The sequence below is a fragment of the Psammomys obesus genome, unplaced genomic scaffold (assembly GCF_907164565.1).
Source record: "Psammomys obesus unplaced genomic scaffold, mPsaObe1.curated_primary_1811, whole genome shotgun sequence".
NCBI lineage: Eukaryota > Metazoa > Chordata > Mammalia > Rodentia > Muridae > Psammomys > Psammomys obesus.
Genome location: NW_026596069.1, coordinates 200,338 through 224,294, shown reverse-complemented (window position 1 = coordinate 224,294; position 23,957 = coordinate 200,338). Strand labels below are relative to the sequence as shown.

General features: G+C 46.1%; 1 protein-coding gene across 1 annotated transcript; it reads right to left on the bottom strand.

Annotated features, from left to right (window-relative positions):
- Positions 1–1,090: 1,090 nt before the first annotated feature.
- LOC129690125 (uncharacterized) lies at positions 1,091–10,830 on the bottom strand. The gene is made up of 15 exons (XM_055625686.1): positions 10,692–10,830; positions 10,264–10,349; positions 10,146–10,193; positions 9,883–10,002; positions 9,127–9,204; positions 8,771–8,853; positions 8,159–8,245; positions 6,860–6,996; positions 4,863–5,071; positions 4,714–4,791; positions 4,176–4,233; positions 3,276–3,346; positions 2,725–2,886; positions 1,499–1,657; positions 1,091–1,420 (listed from the first exon to the last, which is right to left on the bottom strand). Exons 1-15 carry the CDS (start codon positions 10,828–10,830, stop codon positions 1,178–1,180), a joined length of 1,758 nt encoding a protein of 585 aa, XP_055481661.1. The 3' UTR covers positions 1,091–1,177.
- Positions 10,831–23,957: the final 13,127 nt, after the last annotated feature.

Genomic DNA, 23,957 nt, shown 5'->3' with positions numbered 1-23,957 from the left:
GATCAAGAGTGCAAATGGAGCTGCCTTAGTGGTTAAGACTGTATGCTGCTCTTGTAGAAGACTCAAGTTCAATTCCCAGGCAGCTACCCATAACTCCATCTCCAGGGGGATCTGAACCTCTGGCCTCCATGGCAGTCATATACCCACCCACAAACCCATAATTTGTTTTAAAGTGAAAGGCCAGCTTAGGCTATATTAGAGCCGGTCTCAAAAAGAAAATGAAGACTGAGATTATAGTTCAGTGGTCAAGCACTTGCCTACAAGTGCAAGGCCCTGTGTTTGATCCCCAGCGCTAAAGAACTCATTCTGTAGACCAGGCTATCCTCAAACTCAGCCAACTGCTTGCCTCTGCCTCCCTGAGTGCTGAGATTAAAGGTTTGTGCCACGTGCCCAGCCTTAATTTTTTTTTTTTAATCCCCTTAAAATGTAAGGAATTTAGAGATGCTTGGGACTAAAAAGCACTCTGCCCAGCAGAACAAATTAGGCTAGAAAACACTCAAGGCCACGAATGTGTCTTGAGCAGGGCTTCAGAACATAGTGTAGCCCAGGTTGGCCTCCAATTGGAAGCGATCCTCCGGTCTCAGCCTGTGGAGTGCAGTTTATGGGCAGAGCATGGCATACCCACCCCCTGTTCTGACTCTTCTGGTTTTGTCACACTGATACCTGTAGGCATCTGTCTTTTGAAATCCTGGCCAGGTTGACCCTGCTTTCATGGTATAACACGGTGGGCTTTTCAAAACAAGAGCTGGTTTTCCTGGTGCCAGCCTATAATCCCAGCACTCTGAAGTTGGAGGCAGGAGAGCCAGTAATTCTTAGTTATAAGCAACTGTATGAGACCCTGTCTGAAAAAATGAAAACTACAGGGTTAGAGTTGTATTTCAAAGATAGAGAAGAAACTTGGTGTGCAGAGGTCCTGGATTCCATCCCTGACACAGGAGGAAGAGAACGATTCCTCTGCTACTTAGCTGACTGCCCTTGGGCCTTTACTAGGGTAGGTTATCTCTGAAGTGAGGGTCAAATGACACAAACACAGCAAAGCTGAAAAAGCAAAATGAAATAACAGGTATTGGGCACTTAGCTGAAACTGGTACAAGGCGACATGGTTAGGGGTGGTAGTAATTAGCTGTAATGAGAGCCATCTTGGTTGGTATGCCCCACCTTCTCCCTTCTGGGGCCCTCATGGAGGAGGACAAGGGAAAGTAGCCCCAAAGTGTTCCTGACCAGGTTTCTCTCTGGGCAGGACTTCAGCATGGCTGGCCCTGCCTGCACTCTGCTCAAGCTGCTGATTCTGGGCCTGGAGTTCCTGGTTCTTTAAGGCCAGATCAATGGTGTCTTGGAGGACAGCAGCCAGCAGACTTCGGTGATGATGTTCTGTAGCCACAGCCTTCTCCTCCCACAGCCCCTGCCAGGCTTGGAATACCTGTGTCCAGATTCAGAGATGCCTGTTGGTCCATCAGCCTTGGCACCAACTTGAGGCCTGCCCTCTGTCTCCACTGACCTGCAGCAAGTGGCATGTCCGAGCTCGGGTCGCCTGTACATACAAGTCATAGAGGGCCACCAGATCTTGCTCTGCCATGTCCCTTTCTGCCTGCAGGGCTTCCACCTGAAGTTTTAGCACCATCTGCTCCTTCTGCTGTGTCTCTTTCTCCTCACAAGCCTGCAAAGGTAAGTCGTATCTTTTGGTGAGTGCCACCTCTGTGCAAGGCTTTGTGCTACACCATGCATATGATCTTATTTCATCCCTAGCAACCGTATGATGAAGTTTCCCTGTTACAGATTTGTAAACAGTTCATCAGAAAACTGATCTAATTGACCAAATTCCCATAGCTACTGTGGGACAGAGCTGAAGTGGCTCAGGCTTTCATTAGTTCCCTATCCTCACTAGAGTGAAATCCAAACTCTGCCATATATGTGACCCTGTCTCTCTAACCTTGCCTCTGATGACACACTTGCTAGGTAGGCTCTAGCCAGAGAGAACAAACTGTGGTCCCAGTTTTGCTGCTGTTTCCCTCTGCTGTGCTTACACTTTTGCCCTATCTGAAAACATGTTTTCACCGCATACACAATTTTTTGTTTGCTTGTTTTTGTTTTTGTTTATTTGTTTGTTTGCAGGGAGAGAATGGGAATGAAACAGGGTCTTCTTTATATGCCAGGCTAACCTTGAACTGTCCTGCCTGGGCTTCCTGTGTGCTGAGAGGCCTGTACCACTGTACCTGGCCACATGTTTTCCTTTGTTTAATTGATTGGTTTTTGGTTTTTTGACATAGAGTTTCTCTCTGTAACCTAGCTGTCTTGGAATTCACTCTGTAGAACAGTCTAGCCTTGAACTCAGAGAACTGCCTGCCTCTACCTCCCAAGTGCTACCTTTAAAGGCATGCACCACCACTGCCTGCCACGTGTTTTATTTCTTAAACAGTTTACTAAGTACCCTTAAGGAGCTGAATGCAGTGAACTCCTGAGCTGACTCTAGTTTTCCTTTGAGTCTCTCTTCAGACCCCATATCCTCTGATCTAGTCCAACCTGGGTAAAGTGGGTCTCATTGTTCCCACCTGCCTATGGCTGCCCATCATAGCAAATAACACTGAATATGGCCTCTTCTGTGTCCCATAAGGCTGAGAAGAGTGTGGTGTGCACATGGACCAATCTGTTATGAGTGAGTCTAGATCCTTGCCACAGTGTCTGGCCTAGGCACAAGGAGATTCAAGCTCCATCCTTCTTCCTTACCTCTTCTGCCACCATCCCTTTGATCTCTTTACAGGCCACTTTCTCCTGGTATTCCAAACGTTTCAGCTCTTTCTGGAGCCGAATCCTGTGTTCCTCTCGAAGTCTCTGCCTCCGGCCCTGGGCCAGAAAGAACTGCAGGGCCACATCTGGGGCCTGAAGGACCTAAATGGCATTGTTTGAGATTTAGTCAGAATGCAGGCTATGCATACATTTAGAACACAGATGGCAACCTTCCCAGCAGAACTTATTGTCACGGTTATTCCCAGAATCTAATTGGCCTGGGAGAGTCCATATACTGAGCAGGGACTCGGGAGGCTGCGGGGAGAGAGAGGAGATACTCTCTGCTGATGGGTACTGAGTAGTGTCAGGGTCCCATGACTATAATCTATCCCAGTAGGATAGCAGCTGCTCCCCATGATCCTCCCTAGGAGATGCGGGGAGACTTTAGGTCCTTGTTGGCAGAAGCTACAATCCTCCCTAATCAGCACAGGGCTTGGGGACTCCTTATTCCCCCGAGTTTTCTGTTTTGGGGGTATGTGAAGTGTTATTACCTGTTCCTTGGAGCTCCTGAGAGGATGCTTTTGGTGGAGCCCAGACCCTAGAAATCCTCTTATTTCTGCCTCTAGAGGAAAATGTCATTAGTCACATCAAAGTGTACACACACACACACACACACACTTTGTAGAGCAGATGAACAACATAATGCAAATAAATCCCAGAGCAGTAACACACTTTCTGAAAATGAAGAGGAGGAAGTGGGGGAGGGGGAGGATAACAAGAATAAGAACAATAACATGAAGAAGTAGCTAACAAGTCTAATCCCCTAATCCCAGGTCAGTAAAAATCGGTTGTGAGTATGCAACTGTAAAGGGGAAAAGAGGACAGGCATGGTGACACATGCACATAATCCCAGCACTCCAGAGGCAGAAGTAATAGGATCTCTTTGAGTCAAGGCCAACCATGGCTATATAGTGAGACCCTGTCTCAAAAAGATTAATTAATTAATTAAAATTTAAAAAAATATTTTAAAGCAAGAAAAGAGAAGAGAAAGGAAGGGACTGGGTTCAAACATGCTACAGCAACTCCTGGAAGAGAGGGTCCCCTTTTGGATAAGAAAGGCTTTTGCCTAAAGCAGAGGCTCTCAACCTGTGGGTTGAGACCCCTCTGAGGGGCCAAGGGCACTTTCACAGGGGTCTCCCAAGACCATAGGGAAATATAGATGTTGCCATTATGATTCATAACAGTAGCAAAGTTATGAAGTTGCAACAAAAATAATTTTATGGTTGGGGGTCAACATAGCATGAGGAACAATATTAAAGGGTTTAAAGGGTCACAGCGTCGAGAAGGTTGAGAAGCACTGGACTCTAAAGGGATCAAAGCATCATATTCCAGGACCTGGAGTGAGATTGTCTATGACCCTGGGCCACTCACATTTTTTTCAGTTTGCTCACCTGATGATTGAGCAGAGTGTCTTCCCAGCTTACAGTAGTTCAGTGGCTTGCCTTCAACCTTCAAGAGACAGTCCGAATGCCTTAGTAGACTTACAAAGCCTGTGTGCCTTGGCTGCCTCCATCTCCAGTCCATTTCTGACTCTTTCTCCATCTCCATTCTCTATCACATTAAGTTGCTTGCAGTTCCCCAGAGATATCAACTCTATGCTGGTCTCAGTTTCTGCCTAGAATGTACTTCACTGTCTTTATAAACCCGCATCAGAAGCCAGTTTCTATGAAATCTTACTTTCCCCTTTTTTCAAGGCATATTGATGCTACAAAGAGTCAGGTGTTGACAAGCCTTTAAGAGCGTTGACCATGGCAGTGTAACTGTTTATTTTCAGACTAAACTTTACCAGGGGCTAACATGGCTCTGTACCCAGTATGTGGTGCATGGCCAATAAATGTTTGGGAATCAATAAGTGGAATATTCTGTAAACAACGAAGAGGAAAGGTGGGCATATATGGAGCCCCCAAGAGTTTGGGTGAGAAAAGGTACCTGTGGTTCAGGGAGCCCCATAGACTCAGCTCTAGCCCCTTTGGACACTTGGCTTCTTGGGGCCCAGGCTTTTACCACCTAGGAGGAAAAGATTCAAGTGGGTACTGGCCACTTATGCCCCAAGTATTGCCAGATTTCATCTTGCTCACCTGTAGCTCCCAAACAGCTCTTCCTAGTTGGTTCAACCCACTGTCTGTCAAGTTGTCTCCAAGGAGGCCTAAACGCAGTGTCTTCAGAGTGGCCCTTCGGGCCCTTATCTCCTCTGCTGCATTCCACAGGGTGGGCCTCACCTCTTTCAACTGCACCCTCTTTCGTGCGGCCCCCAACAGAGCATTCTGGAGCAAACTCAAGGAGCTACCTTGAAAGAGACAAAATAGTAGACTATTCTTTCCTGAACTGCAGAGTGCACTGGCTGTAATACTCTAACTTTCTGTCAAGAACTGTCTATCAAAATACCTAATTCTTGCCAGGTCTGGTGGCTGAGGCGTAATAGGAAGTTCAAGGCCTGGTTTTGCAACTCAGTGTGCCCATCTCAAAATAAAAAGTCAAAGAGGCTAGGGATGTAGCACAGTGGTAGACATTCCTAGTATGTGTTGGGGTCCTGGGTTAAGTCCCTAGTCTAAAACATCACCATCATCATCACCACCACCATCATCTTCATCGTCACCTAATAATCAAAACGTGTGATTTTCACTGTGCTTGATGGCCCTACGCTCAGGCTGCTCTTGGATTTATCTTTTTATCCATAGCAAGTCCAAACCAACTGCCACTAAAAGACTGCACCATTAATCAAAACAGAAAACTAACCTATAGATAAACATATGTCTGCCCTCCCTGTAGACATGTGTTTATCTATAGGTTAGTTTTTGTTGTTGTTCTGTGTATGTGGATGGTTTGCTGGCATGTACATGTGTAGACCAGAAGAGGGCATCAGATCCCATGGGACTACAGTTATAGATGGTTGTTAGCCACCATGTGGCTGCTGGGAATTGAACTCAGGACCTTTAGAAGAACAGCCACCAGGTTTTGTATTCTGAGTAATATCTTGAGGATATGAAATGTTCTAGCTTGCCGCCTTTCACTGAGCGGGGGAGGTCTAAGGACTCCTGGCCAAATGAATGTTGGTTGTAGAGACAGAGGATCAGACTTTTTTTTTTTTAAATTCAATGGAAATTTTCAAACATATACAAATATAGGAAACCAATCTACCTAGTTAAAACTGGAGAGTTTTAACTACTGCTCTCCCCCTTACCTTCAGATGTTGGGAATCAACTCTAAGGCCTTAAGCATGCTAGGCAAATGCTTTACTGACAAGCTGACCTCCAGCCATTCAATGTTGTTGTTTTTCAGCCTTTCTTCCTCCCCATCCCCCCAGTCTGAGACTGTCTGGCTATGTAACTCACCCTGACCTTGAATTTGCAGTTGGGATTAAGTGTGTGCCTCAATACTCAGCTTCATTGCTTTTGTTGTCTACTCTATATCCACCATTGTAACCCGCCCCCCCCACCAGTAGCTTCAGAGGCCTCATTTGTAAAGAGTATGTGAAAAATACAAATGTGTTTTCTCCTTTTTGTTCCTTTCTTCATCTACAAATTAGGCCTGCCTCTCTCTCATTTGTGAATTAGATCTGCATTCTGGGGTGTGGCTGCCTGCTCCTGCAGTCCCAGTACTCTGGATGCTAAGGCAGGCAGATTTCCAGGAGTTCAAGGCCAGCTTGGGCTACTTGACACCCTGTTGAGGAGAAAAGGTGTTAAAATGCTTGGTAAAGATCCTGATGTGGTGGCCAACAACTGTAACCTCGTATTCAGGAAGCTAAGACAGAAAGATGCTACGTTCTAGCTAGCCTGGACTACACATATACTTCAAGAACAGCCTGAGCTGCATAGGGCAACCCTGTTCCAAAAGGGGGAGAGGAAAAAAGTTTGGTAGGTCGTTGAAAATATCTGAGGTTAAGGGGTTCAGGCTGATTTTACTATTAGTTTTGCCCTTGAGTCTTCTGATAATGGCATGCTGGCCACAACAGAAACTTCCTTAATGCTGACCCACCCAGAGAATCAGGCTCTTGGTCTCTCTCTCTGGACTGGTTGAGTAATAGCATGAAGCAAGCCTAAGCTTTCCAAGGGACCCCACCCCAACTCTCAGTCACCTTGCGGGTCCAGACGAAGAAGTAAGCTACTGTAGCTGTTTCCCTCCAGGAGCCAGGAGACAATCCAGGGCAGAGAGCCCTCCACCTCTTCCTCAGCAGCAGCTTCACCAGCCAGCACTCGCAGCAGGGGGCAGTCTCTGCCAGAGGGAGGGAAGAGAGAAACACTAGCCAGAATCACTGAACCAAGTCTATTATTACAACTTTTTTTATATATTTTTTTTCCATGAGAGGTTAATACTTGCTGCTCTTGCAGAGGACCCAGGTTCAGTTTCCAGCATCTACATCAGGTGGTTCAAGACTGCCTATAACAGCCAGGTGTGGTGGCATCCAACTGTAATCCCATCACTCAGGGAGGCATACAACTGTGATCCCATCACAGAGGCAGGAGGATCTCTGTGAGTTTGAGGCCAGCCTAGTCTACAAAGTGAGTCCAGGACAGCCAAGGCTACACAGAGAAACCCTGTCTCAAAAACAAAAACAAACTGCCTATAATTCCAATTCTAGAGGATTCAACATCCTCTTCTGGCCTCCGTGGGCACTGGACATATGTGGTGCACATATAGACAAGCAGACACATACACATGAATAAAATAACTCTTAAAAAGGAATCTTGTGGGCTGGAGAGATGGCTCAGAGGTTAAGAACATTCATCGTTCTTCCAAAGGTCCTGAGTTCAAGTCCCAGCAACTACATGGTGGTTCATAACCATCTATAGTAAGATCTGGTGTGTAGGCAGAATGTTGTATAATAAATAAATCTTAAAAAAAGAAAAAAATTGTTAAAAAAAGAATCTTTCACAATAAAAGAAAGAAGAAACCTTAGAATATTCTGACATTTTGTTTACTTTCCCCCTTTTGTTTCTATTTTGTTTGTAGACACTTCTACATTTGGCGATCTTCCCACAGTACTGCACATTTTGCAAACTGGCCTGAAATAATTATTTGCTGTGACTACTTGAAGTCTTCATTATTTTTGAACATTGAGGGAAGGGGGTGTGAAGATGGGCTGGCTACTCAGGGATTTTCCAGTCTCAGCTTTGAACATCTAGATTTACATCCATACTTTGGCCTCCACCTCACTTCCCAGTGCAACCACGAGGCCCCTTCAGACTTACGGGTCTCCTGGAAGCTGCATGATCCTCAGGGTACCCCGCCACAGTTGCTGGGTCTCAGGCCCAGGGCAGGACATGGTAAGGGTGAGCAGAGAACAGGCCCTGCAGAGGACATGGCTGGCTCAGGAATGAAACCGAGAGTCATGCAGGGACTGGATATAGATGGGTGACAGGTGTCTTGACCTCACCTGCCTTCACTCCCAGCAGCCTTTAGGTATAGCTCAGAGGCAGCTTGGGCATCAGACACTTCTACTTCACTGGCATCTTTGACAACCCTGAAGGAAGGGGGGCTTGAACACAGCCTTCAGCCCCTGCGCTGTGCAGCAACCTCTAATGTCTCTGTATGCTTGTGTCTATGGCAATGTCCATAGCACACAAGAGTCATCCCAAAGGCTTGGGCTCAGTAGACCTCCTGAAAATTCTCTCCTTTTTTTTTTTTTTTTTTTTTTTTGTTTCTTTCTCCTGTGGCCCCCCAGGAAGGGAAACAGGTCAGTTGGGACAGTATCAAAGTTGGGGGGAAAATGCTCAGAGGGGTGTTTGGAAACACTCAGTGTGATGCCGGCCTTATTCAGGCCATGAAGGTGGGGGTGAGAGTTGAAATATGTTTGATATGAGGGCAATAAGATGTATAGGTGTGGGATGAAAGAGGGTGGAAAGGGGGCCCTGGGGAGTCCATCTAGGCCCCAGAAGCATGACTCCAAGCTCAGGGCTTCATTCTGGGATGGCAGAGTAAAAACTTCCCGCAGCTTAGCATGAAGTTATCACTAAGCACCCCTGTCCCATTGGGCCTGGACACTTACAAGCCCAGAGGGGCCACATCCAGTACTGGCAGGTCCTCCAGACATGGGGAGAGCAGGTCCCGAGTCTGCCCACTGGAGCTAATCTGGGATCACACAAAGACAATTGCCACAAGCAAAGCCTTTTCACTCCTGTAGGTCCATGGACTAAGTGAGGTCAAGAAGTCAGCCATTGACAGTTGCCCCAGAGAGGCAAGCCCCAGCTAGAGCAGCAGAGTGGGGCTGGACCCATCTCTCTTTTCACTCTCTACAAGCTTCAAGATGTTTCTGTGGTGTCACTTAACTCTGCCTTCCAAGTTTCCCCTACCCACAAACTCCCACCCCCACACTTACCCCCACCCTCAGCCCCACAGCCTCACCTGCACCAAACTGAGAGTACAAAGCACAGAACCAGAGCTGCGGAGAGGCAGAGCTTCCTCAAACAGCATCTGCAGGACCTAAAGTAGAAAGAGGAGCTCAGTGTGTGCTCCCCACCCCTCACCCCATCCCCTGAAGACAGACAAGCAAGCAGGTGTCTTCAGCTCTCCTCACTGTTGCTGGGCAGGGGTGTGGTTAGGTTCTGAGGCAGCCATTTTTATTTGAGGGATTTTAGGGGTGGGATAGGGTGGGGTGGGGGTGTTTGTTTTTTTTGTTTTAGTTTGGTTTTTGGTTTGTTTTCTATAGACAGAGTTTCTCTGTGTAGCCCTGGCTGTCCTCCTTCTGTAGGCCAGGCTGGCCTCAAACTCAGATATCCACCTTTCTCTGCCTCCGGAGTACTGGGATTAAAGGCCTGCTCCACCACTACCCAACAGAGTTGAGGGTTTGTTTGTTTGTTTGTTTACTTTTTAATTAAACCCTCATAGTAAAGCTTTCAAGTGTAGTGTCGGTGGTGTTACCAAAAGTGTGGAAGTTAGAGCCCCTGAGGACCTGATCTGTGTGTGCCACTTCTCCCCGACTGGTTCATCCATGAGCCATTGCATTCCATCTTGTCTTCTCAGCTGCATGAAGCGGCCTTGGTAAAACGTCCGTCAAGGACCACAGGGTGCTGTGGGAGGCCTAACTGTCCCTAGTCTGGCTTGGATGAGCAGGCAAAGATTTCCCAATACTTGAACATCAGGATGTCCGTGGCACCTCACCTGAGGCACAAAGCGGGGTGCCTCTGTTTCCCGGCCCTGGAGTAGCAGGGCTATATTGTACCCTTGGGCCACGTAGGCCAGCATAGGTTGGACTTGCGTCAACATCTCCTGCTCTGCTTCCTGTAGAAACACACAGGTATATCCCCCTGCATCAAGTGACCTGTCACAGACTGCCCTGAGCAAAAAGAGGCCAGTCAGAGGCCCTAGATGCAGAAGCCTGAGAGCTTCCATTCTCCTCCCATCCCTTTCTTCAAACCTCCTACCTGAGCCGCACCAGGGCCCAGCACCGTGTCAAAGGTGAGGCGGTGTTCCTGTGGACACCAGCGGGGTCAGCAGTGGCATTTTTCATCTTTCCCTCTCCCCTCCTCCCACACCTTCTACCTGGGGCTCCAGAGTGCCCGGCTGACTCAGGCAAAGGCTCTTGGATCCATCCAAAAGAAGTGTGGGGCCATGGGTCTCTGTGGAGCCTGAGAGAAGTGGGCTCCATGTCAGTTTTCATGAGAGAAGATGAGCTCGGGAGGTTCCCTTCACTCCCACCTCCAACCTGAACTGGCTTAGCCCCACCTCTTTCAGAAGGCTCTCCTGGCTGCCCTCCTTCAGGCCTTCTTTTCTTCTTTTTAATGCAATTTGGGGAATTAAACTCGGGATCTCTCACATACTAGGGAAGTAATCTACCACTGAACTATGTTCCCAGATCTTTTTCTCATTTTTAGACAAGTTTACGCAGTGCTGTGACTCAAACCCAGGACTTCATGCATGCTAGACAAGCAACATGAGCTACATCCTCAGACCCCCTCCAGGCTTCTTACCTGATCCCTGGCCCGGCTCCACTTCTACCACCACGATCAGTTTGGCAGGTGGGATGGGAGAGACAGCATGAGCCCCTGAAGGGCACAGAGCTGCCTGACCCACAGCGGCCCCTGTGCTCACCACCTTTCCAGGCTCCATGGCTTCTGAGCTTCTCAAATTCCCCTTAATAATTCATGTCTCTCCTCTGTGGGCCCAGGGGTGGGGTGGTCAGCGACTCCGGAAGGTTACTTCTTAGAGGGCGCGACACTTTCTTTGGTGTGGTTATTCCTTCCCCTTTATGAAAAAGTTCAGACATAATGCAGCGGTGGAGAAAACGGTATAATGAGCTCTCAGGTGACCAGTGTCATCAGTTCCTAACTTCTGGTATATGTTTTTGAGACAGAGTTTCTCTGTCTAACCTTGGTTGTCCTGAAACTCACTCTGTAGTCCAGGCTGGCCTCGAACTCAGAGATCTACCTGTCTCTGCCTCCTGGGAGCTAGGATTAAAGGTGTGAGCCACCACCGCCCAGTTTTGAAATGATCCTTTAACACTCTACTTCATAACTATTTCAATATATATTTCTTGTTTTTTTTTTTTTCCCTTTTGTTCTTTTTTGGGACGGTGTCTTATATAGATAGCCCAGGCTGGCCTCAAACTCACTATACAGCTGAGTCTGGCCCTGAATTCCTGATCCTGCCACTTCCACCTCCCAAGTCCTAGGCTTATAGACATGTGCTACTGTATGTATTTCTAAAAGATAGCTGTTATTTATTTTAATGTCAGATTTTTGATATGCTATAATTCATATGACCTATAATTTATCCTCTGTACATGGGGGGGGGGGTGGAGGCCAGGAGATGATGGCAGGTGTCTTCCTCAATTGCTTGTTCACCTTTTTCTTTCTTTCCTTGTTAGTTAGTGTATTAGTTATTTTTCTGTCACTGTGATGAAATACCATAACCAGAAGCAAGGTCTGTTATTGTCATGGTGAGAGGAGGGCTGCATGCAGGCAGGCATGGTGCTAGAGAAGTAGCGTCACCCTCCTCCAACAACGCCACACTTCCTGCTCCTTCCCAACAGTCCACAAAGCAGGAAACTACCATTCAAACATATGAGCCTTTGGGGCCAACCTCATCCAAAGCACCACAGTCTCTCTGTATAGCCCTGGCTAGCCTGACATTCACAGGGTTTACCTAGAGGCTAGCATGGATCCACGCCTTTTTCCTTCTGAGAGCTGAGCAAATGATCTCCTTAGGCCTCTGTTGCCAACTCCCTGGAACTGAGTAGAATTCCACAGGAAGGCGCATCATCTCCCACAAGGCTGCACTCACCTCAGACACCAGACTCAAGCACAGTGTCCCTGAGCCTTTTCTGTCCTACCTAGCTGCTTGTACCTCAGTGTTTCCATGACACTCCCATACCTCATAGAACCTCTGCTGTGAAAGCCCTATGCTTACTACATCCAACAGAAATTTTTCTTTAATTTTTTTTTTATTTTTGAGACAGGTTTCTCTGTGTAACCCTGGCTGTCCTCAAACTCACTTTATAGACCAGACTGACTACCCTCTAACTCAGAGAAGCCCCTGCCACTGCCTCCTGAGTGCTGGGATCAAAGGCGTGGGCCAGCACTGCCTGGCTTTCTTTTTAATGTCTAGAATAGATTTGTTTATTTTTATTGTATGTGTATGAGTGTTTAGTCTGTCTGCATGCATATACATCATGTGCTTCTGGCATCTTTGGAGGCTATGAGAGGGCATTAGATTCCCTGGAACTGGAGTTATAGTCATGAGCCACCTGTGAGCCTTGGGACAGAACCTGGTTCTTCTGCAAAAGCAGCTATGCTCATAGCCACTGAGCCGTCTCTCCAGCCCCCAGCCACCAACTTTCTGACACCAGCTGAATGTTCTACAACTGAATGCTTGGGTTGTTGTTGTTTTTAAAGATATATTATTGCTAGAGACAGTCTCTGTTCCCGTTACTAGAGAACCCACTTGGACACTGAGCTACCATGGGCTACATCTATGCAGGGATTCTAGGTTATCTCCATGAATGGTCCGTGGTTGGAATATCAGCCTCAGAAATGACCCCCGTGGTCTGATTTTTTGGTTTTGTTGCTCTCCTTGTGGAGATCCTGTCCTCCTCAGGTCTTACTATCTCCCACTTCTTTCATAAGATTCCCTACACTCTGCCCAAAGTTTGGCTATAAGTCTCAGCATCTGCTTTGATACCCTGCAGGGTGGTGTCTCTGACATGAATTGATTGGCCTGCTCTTTGATCACCTCCCCCTCAGGGGGATGCAGTCTTACCAGGCCACAGAGGAAGACAATGCAGTCATCCCTGATGAGACCTGATAGATTAGGATTAGAAGAAAGGAGAGGAGGGCCTCCTCTATCAGTGGACTGGGGGAAGGGGTTACAGCTGGGATAAAAAGTGAATAAACTCTAATTAATAAAAATAAAAATAAAATAGACTTTGAAAACAAAACAAAAGGATATATTATTGCTGTGTAGTTTTGGTTGGTCTAGAACTCACTTCCCACCTCTATCCTGTGAAGACTGGCTGGGATCATAGATGTTTGCCAGCAAGCCTAACCCTATAATCATATTTAATTTGGACACTGACTACCTGAAGTTAATGACAAAGCTCACAAGTTTAAATGCAAAGTTCGCAACAGATTGCCTTAACTTAGATGCCAGCCACAAATGAGTTTCCCAGGGTTTCTACACTTCTGACTTCAGGATCAATAATCCATTAGAGGGACTGGAAGTGTAGCTCAGTACCAATACACGGCACCAGCAGTAATAATAACGAAAGCTGAGTGATGGCTCATCGTTAACAATGCTTGCTGCCTGTCCTTTGACAGGGTTTCTCTGTGCTCTGTGTAGCCCTGGCTATCCTGGGCTCACTTTGTAGACCAGGTTGGCCTTGAACTCACGGAGATCCACCTGCCCCTGAGTGCTGCGATCACAGGCTTGTGCGCCTGCTGCCTTTACTTAAGCAAGTATTTTATAGTTAACTTTATTTCCTTATTTTAAAGATTCATTTTTATGTGTATGATTGTGTTACCTGCATGTTTGTCTACACCATGGGTGTACCCACTGTTCATGGAGGCCAAAGCAGGGTATCAGATCCCCTGGAACTAGAGTTATGGATGGCTGTCAGCCACCATATGGGTGCTGTGAACTGAACCTAGGACCTTTACAAGGGCATCAGGTTTCAGCCCCAACAACTGTTTTGACTGCTTCAATTCTCTATCACACCATCACTTTAAAGAGAATATGCAGCATGACATGTCCATTAGACTTATCTCTTTGCCCCCTATTGGATACTGTGTGCTGTAAAATTTGATTTTTGGTCAAAAAAAATTTTTTTTAAAAAAGGAAAAAAAAGAAAGAGAAGGAAAAAAAGAAAGGAAAAGAAAGAGAGAAAAGGTAACTCGATGGCTGGGCAGTGGTCGCACACACCTCTACTCCAGCACTTGAGAGGCAGAGGCAGGCAGATCTCTGAGCTCGAGGGCAGCCTGGTCTACACGGTGAGTCCAGGACAGCCAAGGCCACACAGAGAAACCCTGTCTCAAAAAAAAAAAAAAAAAAAAGAACTCAGTGGCCGAAACCAATGTGGTACCTTTTGTGTTTCAACCAATTGTTGGTATTTTGAGTAGTAAAATTTGTAGATTTATTTTTACACTGAATATGTAAAACCCAGCTGAAATAAGTGTCTGTTGCTGTCAGGATGTGACAGGGCAGGACACTGCAGAGGTTTCTCCAATCCTGTATTCTTGTTGAGGCCTTTTCAGATTTAACTAGAGTCTGAGCTCAATAGAGAATCCCTTGGAAAATTATCCAGCTGTATTCTAGGAACCCGAGGTCAAGCTAACTTTTGCTTCTGATAAACCGCCTGCTTCTGCAAAAACCTCCCTTGCAGCTGCAGAGCGAGATACCAGGATACAGTTTTTACCTTTAAAAGCCTCTTGATCTAAATGCCCAGGGCTACACTTGGGTCCCCACATACCTGAGTGTAGTCGCATCATCTGAAATAAAGACTTTCAGTTGGCTATAAACTGTGAATGGTCATCTCTGGTCATCCCTGTAACAAGGACAATAGTTATGGATGACATTTTATTCCTCAAAGGGTGAAAGAATAGATGTTCATGCTGCCTCAGTGAGCTACTGTTTCTGAAGGGGGTCTCAAGGTGCCCCACCATGCTGCGATGTCCAGGTTCATTGTGTCTTGAAGATCGAATTGGACAAGATATGAAGTAGTAGTGAAAATACAGATTTATTAAAGTGAGAGAAAAAAAATCACGGATCATCCTGCAAGATAGGAACAGGCTTTAGCAAGTGTTCTTTTCTGTGTTTCCTTTAATGAATTTAGCTTAATGGAAGTGAAACAGAGTACATTATGGTTACATGAGGATGGGGAGGAATCTGCTTGAGGTCTCTGGACACCATGGAAACAAGAATTCCAGCACAACTAGCAATTGCCTGCATCTCCATGCCCAGTGGTGCACCTACATTGCTCCGGAATCTCATCAGAAATTCTGCTTACAGGCAAAGAACACAGACTAAACCCTCCTGCAGCCCACTGTCCTCCTGTTACCTTATCTATCCAGTGCTCCGCCATAGCCACCCTGTAATCTCACTCACAGCAAGAGAGAGTGAAAGGATCCTAGCAACCTCATGAGCTGTAACTTGAGAGCTAACAAAATGATATGCTTGGCCACTGCTAACAGTTCACTATGACTCCCCCTTGAGGAACTTGGGTTATGTGACCACACTTGGGCTACTTCTTAGCTTCTTCCTGTTCCTTAGGAAGCTGTGACTATGTCTTTCTGGGCATCTCATTCCTCCTAAACCTCCTGGTCAAGCTTCTAACCCTACATCAAACCAGAGAGACTTTAAATTCTTTGCTGCTTCGAAGCCACCAGTCTGGTTTGGCCTGAGTCAAGATCTCTGAAAGATCAGAAATATTCTGTGGGCCAGTGAGGGTGACAGGCTAGAACTTGGTCCTTATCCCATCCCTGCCCAAAGAGGTAGAGGTGGATCTCTACCCAAGGGAATCGGATGTGGTTTTTACCTTGATTGACTCATGGGCTGTTATATAACTTTGGACAATCTGTGCATATTTGGACATATGTTCCATATATTTTAAAGACATAATACACTCACTCATAGTGTAGAAACTGGTCATATAAGTGCTCCATGATGTGGTTAGGGTAGGGTTTCATTGTAGAGATGAGAGAGAACAGCTGGGAACATCTGAAGGAGTCCAGAGGAGAAAGAGAAAGGAGCAAACTGAACATGGCCAGCAGACTGGACCTGGCTGTGGCTATCTGAGAGAGAATAGTAGAGGGTAGAAATAGAGAAGACATAGTGAGAACAGTGAGACTTGTGTCAGGGGCATTAAATATACAAGTAGCCAGGCAGTGGTGGCGCCACCTTTAGTTCCAGCAATCAGAAGACAGAGGCAGGTAGATTACTGAGTTCAAGGCCAACCTGGTTTACAGAGCAAGTTTCAGGACAGCCAGGGCTGTGCAGAGAAACCCTGTCTCAGGAAACAAAGAGATAAATATATAACAAGTACTCATGAGTATGAGGGGTCCTGGAGGCTAGCACGGACCTTAATCGCTGAGGGGTACCACAGGTTATGTTAATTGGAGAGCCATAGGTTCTTTTTGCAGGAGGTAAGGAAAACGACTCCTTAGGGACTCTGGCTTTTATCTAACCACCAGAAATCCTCCTGTACCCCAGGCTGAGCTCATTTCTAGATATTTGGATTGCCTTTCAGGGTTTGGGGAACTGAAGTTTCCTTTGGACATGACAATACAAACAAGAGACTGCAAATAGGGGTTTCCCTTTGACTGTTTCTAGGACAGACTCCCACAGTGTTTGTGCCCAAAGTTAACTCAGCCTTGTTAATTCTCTCAAAACAGGAAGTGCGTGACCCTAAATGACTCACTGGTAGGGAGTTGCTGGGTTTTGACTAGCCAGAAGAGGCCCACATATTTTTCAAAGGAGAGTAGCCCCAGGGCTCAGGGCTGTTTCTTTGCTTGCCAATCTCTCTACAGCCACTCATTTCATGCTCCTAAGTAGTCACCTCAAGTGAACCGTGTTGGGAAATTTTAGAACCTTGCTCTCCTGGGCTTCCTTCTACTTTCTACATTCTACTTTAAATTTTATTTTATTTCATATCCATATATATTGATGTTTTGCCTGCATGTATGCCTGCGTGAGGGTGTCGTATCTCCTGGAACTGGAGTTGTGAGTTGTGGACAGTTGTGAGCTGCCATGTGGGAGAGGGAATTGAAGCTGGGTCGTCTGGAGGAGCAGCCAGTGCTCTTCACTACTGAACCATCTCTCCAGCCCCTCTACACTACACGCTACTTTAATCTTTCAGAATTAAACACAGAGACTTCCTTAGAGGCATTCCTTTGTCTGTTTGTTTTTGTTTTGAGACAGGTTTCTGATGGCTATTCAGGGAAGACTCCTTTCGTTTACTTTGTAGACTTTGTAAACTCTGTATACTTTACAGGAAAATGTCTTGGCCCCTGCTGGGGAGCCCAGCTTGGCTGCTTCAAGTTTTGCCTCTGGGCTCCCCCTACCTCTTTCCCTGGGTACCCCTTCTTCAGCACTTCAGCTCCCCTGGATGCCACCGTGTTCCCTGAAAGGGTCACTCAGATCTTCAGGCTGTGTTGCTGGCCTCTCTACACCTCTGGACAGCAGCATCTCAGGGCTCCAGAGCAGCTGAGACTAAATTTCCAAACCTCTGGACCTGAGATTAGACACCTGCAGAAACTGAGCTGCTGAAGCCACAGAGAAAGCAGCGGCTCCTGAGGCCTCAGTTACAGCTGACGGAGAACTCAGGGGGAGGGAGGCATGTTTAACTGGAGCTAGTCTGTGAGTTCAGGTGCCAATGTGTAAACTGGTCAGCCATTCCTCTGAGGCAGGGAGCCTTACATAGTATGACACTGCCAGCCAGGGACCAGAAATAGAAATTTGACCTGTTAGTATATGTTTAATTAAGGAAAATTGTTTTGTTTAGTTTAGAGTTCAAGCTTGTGTAAACCCCGAATGACTGAGTTAATAGCATCTCCCCCATACCTCTCTAACTGTCAAACTGACAGTGCCAGCCTCTGTCACAGGATCATCTGCAGTCCCTCACTGGAACCCCTCCCAGATTTATGCTACTTTTAGGTGAAAAGGCTGAACAAAACCCACCAGTCCCTAAGCTTCCCCTAAACTCAGGACTTGAAATCCCACCAATCCTCACTTTGGCAAACTCTGCCCTAGAAAGCTCTGCCCCCTAAATAATCCTACATTAAGGCTGGGTTTGTGCAGTTCTCCGGGGTCTTCTCCTAGAAGCAGAGCTGGCCACTGCTGAATTTGTTCCTCCTCTCCTGGATTTGTCCCTCCAATAAATGCCATTTAAGAGATTTACTGCTTAGTGGGACTCTGTCATTGGAAGAAGCCAAGAAGCTCAGAAGAGAAGAAGCAGAGAAGGAGTGGAGCTCAGGCTACTAAGCATCTTAGTTCTTCAGGGGTTGGGGTAACTCTCCCCTGGGAACTGCAATGTCTCTGCTGAGGAGGTCTCCTCTCAGAGCTGTGTGGTTCCTGGGCTCCTGTGTCTCAGGTTTTCTTTTCCTTGAGACACTGTGCCACCCCAGAACTGTGTGGTTTCTGGGCTCCCATGTCTCAGGATACTCTTTCCTTTCTTGGACAACTTCCCAGCTGATCAGGAAGGCCAACAGTTTCTCTATGTAGACCAGGCTGTCCAGAAGAATTCATAGAGATAAGCCTGCCTCTGCCTCTGCCTCTGCCTCTGCCTCTGCCTCTGCCTCTGCCTCTGCCTCTGCCTCTGCCTCTGCCTCTTGAGTGATGGGATTAAAGCTGTGAGTCACTGAAATGTATTTTGAAGCGGAGTCTTCTTCCCATGTTGCTCAGGCTCTCATGGAACCTGCTTTGTAGCCTAGGTTGGTCTCAAGCTTGACGTCATCCCACCTCATGTACCCTGGCAGGGGTTTGCTTTTAATAGGATAGCTCTCCACTCTTCTTCACTCTCTGACCCCAGGAGCAGGCCATATTTCCAGTCAGGAGTCAGTAAAAATCAAATGTAGGAGCAAACAGTTCAGCCCTCTGAGTTGATGCTGAATGCGTACCTTGGAAGTGCTGTTACAAACCAGCCGCTCTTTGCTGGACTGAGTTCATGACCAGGTGGCAATTGAACCTGGTGACATCTTAATCCCAATTTCAATTTTAAAGAAAGAAAAAGGAAACTTATTTTTTTTTAGAGAACATGGTGAGTACAGTCTTCTCGCAATTCGTGGTCTTACACAAACCACGACTGGTTTTTGTTAAAGACTGTTCTTAGGAACTTCATTATCCATTAGAGTTTCGCCACCACCTCTAACATACACACAGTTCATGTCTAAGTCTTTCAGTTCTAGGGAAGTGCCACTTGATGTCTAACAGCCAACTAGCAATTTCTCCTCCAATGGAAATTCTCTGGCCTGAATATCAGCATTCATCTCTGGGTGGTAGGCACGAGCTCTTAATAAGTATGTCATACCAGCTATTATTTATCTTAAATGGCACCACTTTTCTCTACCTCTCCTCCCTCTCTCTCACTTCTTCTCCTCACTCCCTCTCCCTCTTGAGACAGAGTCTTAGTCGCCTGTGCTGGCCTCCAACTCCATGTAGATCTGAGGTTGACCTTGTAACTTCTGGTGCTCCTGTTTCTACCTCCCGAGTGTTAGGATTACAGCTGAAGACCAGCATGCTTGGTGTATGAGGTGATGATCAAACCCAGGGTTTTGAGCATGCCACGAAAGCACGTTACTGACTGAGCTGTATCTCCAGCCACCTGACCTATATCCCTAATTCATCCTTCTGTCCTCCCTCCCTTCTTCCTTCCCTCTTTTCCTGTTTTCTCTCTGCTGGTATCAAATCCAGGGGCTGCATATGCTAATCAAATGCTCTACCTCTGAGCTGTATGCTCAGATTGCCAACCCCCCACCAGCCCAACACTTCAGCTTCTATTTTAAAAAAATGTTTTAAAATAATATTTAGTGGGCTGGAGAGATGGCTCAGAGGTTAAGAAAACTGGCTATTCTTCCAAAGGTCCTGAGTTCAATTCCCAGCTACCACATAGTAGCTCATAACCATCTATAGTGAGATCTGGTGTCCTCTTCTGGTACACAGGCACATATATAGGCAGAATGCTGTATAAATAATAAATAAATAAATAAATCTTTAAAAAAAATTTAGTGTATGGATGTGTACTGCGTGAGTGCCTGGGAGTTACAGATAGTTTTGAGCTATCATGTGGGGTTGGGAACTGACCTGAGTCCTCTTGTAAGAGCAAAAAGTGCTCTTAACTACTTAACCAATTCTTCAGCCTCCAACTTCAGCTTCTGTCTTATACAAGTCAAAATTAATAGCCTATATAGATTTGGGCAATCTTATTGGTCTGCATTTCATATGGCTTGGGTTGGGGTTGGGAGTTATATGCCTTCTATTTTACAATACCAGGGAGGGAAAACATTCTGTAGTTGGGTCTATTATTCTTCAAATGCATTCAGATAATGGAGATATTATTCACACATGAAGCCTTTTCAAACATACTCTTTTATTTGTTTCTTTCACTTGAAACAGGGCCTCACCATGGGCTGGCTGATTTTGTGTGTCAACTTGACACAACTTAGAGCCATGAGAGAGGTAGGAGACCCAGCTGAGAAAATGCCTCCGTGAGATAGAGCTGTACACCATTTTCTCAATTAGTGATCAATGGGGGAGGGCCCAGCCCATGGTGGGTAGTGCTATACCTGGGCTGGTGGTTCCGAGTTAAAAAAGCACACTAGGCAAGCTCTAGGTAGAAAGCCAGTAGGCAGCAGCCCTGCACGGCCTCTGCATCAGCCCTGCTTGAGCTCCTGTCCCGATTTCCTCCAGTGGTGGACTATGAGCCAGAAGTGTAAGTTGAAGAAATGCTTTCCTCCCCAGTTGCTTTTTGGTCATGGTGTTTCAAGTCCGCAAGAGACACACCATGTAGCCAGACTAGTCTGCTCTTGAAAATGCAATCCTCCTGCCTCATTCAATCTCCTCAGTGCTGAAATCACAAATACAAGCCAAAGAACATATAAAAGTTGGTAGGTTTTGTTTGTTTTCTGCCAAGGTCTCACTATGTAGACCAGACTGACTCATACTGCCTGCCTCTGCCTCCTCGGTGTTAAAATTCAAGGCATGGGCCATGGAGACCGAAAAGATGGATCAGTGGTTAAAAGCACTTGCTGCTCTTTGTACAGGGCCCTAGCTATGTTTCCAGCACCCGTGTGTCAGCTCACAATCAGCTATCACTCCAGTTTCAGGGACTCCTTCAGGACAGCAGGCAGGGACATACTGCACATGACATACAAGCAACATAAACACAAGATATAATTTTAAACTGGATGTAGTTATGTATATGAGTGCTTTGACTTCACACACACCAGAAGAGGGCGTCAGATCCAAGTATAGATGGTTGTGAGCCACCATGGTTGCTGTGAATTGAACTCAGGACCTCTGGAAGAGCAGCCAGTGCTCTTAACCACTGAGTCATATCTACAGTTCCCACAAAATAAATCTTTAAAAAAAAAAAAAAAAGACTGTGCTACCATATCCATCAAAATATAGTAGGTTTTGTTTGTTTGTTTGGGGTTTCATTTGTTTGTTTGTTGTGACTTTCAGATAGGGTCTCTCTGCTTGTATGTAGCCCTAGCTGTCCTGAGTCTCACAATATAAACCTGGATGACTTCAAACTCATGAAGATCTGATTGCTCTGCCTCTTGAGTGCTAGGATCAAATGCGAGCCATCAGCACTGGTGATAACAAGTTTTCATTCATTTTTTTGTCCTACTGTAAAGGAAACTTTTATTTGCCTGCTTCAGTTGTTAGCTGGGAGGTTTACTGCCTCCTTCTGCTAATCTAAACCTAGTCCTGGAAGCTTCTAGCCTAAACAACCTAACCTAGGCCTAGAATGTTTTCAGCCTCTAAGACTTACTGCTGAACAAGCTCACCCTTTCTTGATTTTAACTGAGCTCTGGGCTGGCTGATTCAACTCAGCTGTTCTGGCTCAAACTGACTTATTCAAGCTGGCTTCTCTCTCGTTGTCTTCACCTGAATTCTCTCTCTCTCTTCAACCTGTATCTCTATTACTGTCCTGGTAAAACTGCCTCCTCTCTCCGTCATCCCTCCTTAAGTAGCTTCCCTTTCCTCTCTCCTGAGAGTTAGGCATATCCTATTCTGTCAGGTTTTTCTCTGATTTGTCACTGTTTCTGCTACTCAGTTAGACAGCACTTTCAAAGGTGGGTGCTTCCTTCCACAAACTAACTTTACCTTCGTTGTTTGGGATTAAAGGCATATGCCACCATGCCTGGACCTGAGTTTTTCTTTACCTGAAACTTGCTCTATGCCAGGCTGGCCTGGAATGCAGATCTGCTTGCCTCTGTCTCCTGGATTAAAGGTGTATTTATCTTCCAGCGGAATCTCTTGCCAGAGCAGCCATGTTCTGAACCAAAATTCCTCTACAGCTAACTTTCATCAACCCTCGCAGCTCTAACTTTAGCTTCCATTAGAATGTCAACACACTTTAGTGTTACACATGCCATGTAAGAAAAGTGTTCCCTATTCAAACATAATGTTTATTCCCATAAACTCTCCAGAAAAAGGAGAAAAGAACAATTTCATATACTACCTATTTAAAGAGCCCACTTCCATGTTTTAATCCCGCCAGCTTGCCTTTGGATATGGTCTTGGTCTAATTGTGGTCTCCATTACTGCTTCACTAGGGCATGCTGTTGTGCATATGACTCTGGTGTCAGGAAGTCCCTAGAATGTCTCTTCTCTACTCCTTGGCTGCTTTCCTCATTCATATGCCTTGTGTGTATTGTCAGTAGGAGTAGAGAGAGCTTTGAACTGAAGGACTCTGGCCCTTTGTTATCACTCTTCCTGTTGATTTGGTTGTGGGGCTTTCCCAGAGTGATTTGGATCATGTTTCTTGAATTCCTCCACACAAAGGTGAGTAAATCTCATTGAGAGAGCACCTTAAGTGGCTCCATTGATCCTCCTATCCTCTCAGAGCAAGCACCACCTCCTATCAGTTCTCTTCATTCTGAGGGAGGTAGAAAGATGGGCAACACTAAAGGTGCAGGGTTCAGGAAGGAGAAGATACTCACCCTGGGATCTTAGCTTTTATTTTCTGCTGGCTGAGAACCAAGTCCAACAGTTATTGTGTAACATAATTGACAAAGCCAAAGGTGCCTACAGAGACTGAACATGTTTTCCTAAAGCCACTGTTACCTGAGTCATTAGGGGCAGAGCCCAGGGCCTTGGCAGTGCAAACAAGCTGGGCAGGCCAGTTAACTAAACATATAATAGTGAAAAGCAGGAAAAAATGTTTATTCAGTGAAGCCACACTGAGAGGGGAACAAATGAAAGTCCAAGTGACCACCACCTAAGTCCGCCTTGGCACTCTGACTTGGGGTTCAGTTTCGAGAGAAGGCAGAACGAGCCAGTCCTGCTCCGGGTGCAGCTGGCTTTATCACTGACCTGTTGTCTGGGCTCCAGTACTTCCTGCAGGGGAGCTTAGCAAATTGCCAAAACTATGAGAACTCTCTCCCTAAGAGACAACGCTCTCCTCTAGCTGGCATCTGGCCTCGCCCTTTTTCTTTTTCCAAGCAGGAGATTCTTCGGAGGAAATTGCAGTTTATTCAGGGACCATTGTTTCAATAATCTGAAAGCCAAAGGGAGGGCCCATGAATGTCTTCCTAGAATATTTTTGATTGGGCCAGGATGGTTACATCTCAAACAAGAATGTTGCAAATATCGACAGGTGGTGGTGTCTCTGAGTCCAAGGCCAGCCTGGTCTGAAGAGTTCCAGAACAACCAGGACTACACAGATAAACCCTATCTTGAAAAACCAGAACAACAACAACAACAAAACCAACCAAACAACAAAAACAAAGCAAACTTACTTAGAGCTAGAATGTTTGTGGTTTACTTATGAGCTTTCTACTCTCTAGGTCTCAACATTGTATCTCATAAAACATCTTACAATTTATTTTATGAAAGAAAAACCTTCAACATAAGACAAATCAGGGCTAGAGTGTTTAGGGTACTAGAGTGTTTCCCTAGCATGTACAAGATCCTGAATTTGATACCCAGCATCATAAACAAACATCTTTACATTGGTGAATTTGATTTTGCCTGTTGTGGGGGTGGTGTTTGTAATGCCCTCCCTCTACTTGGGAGGTAGA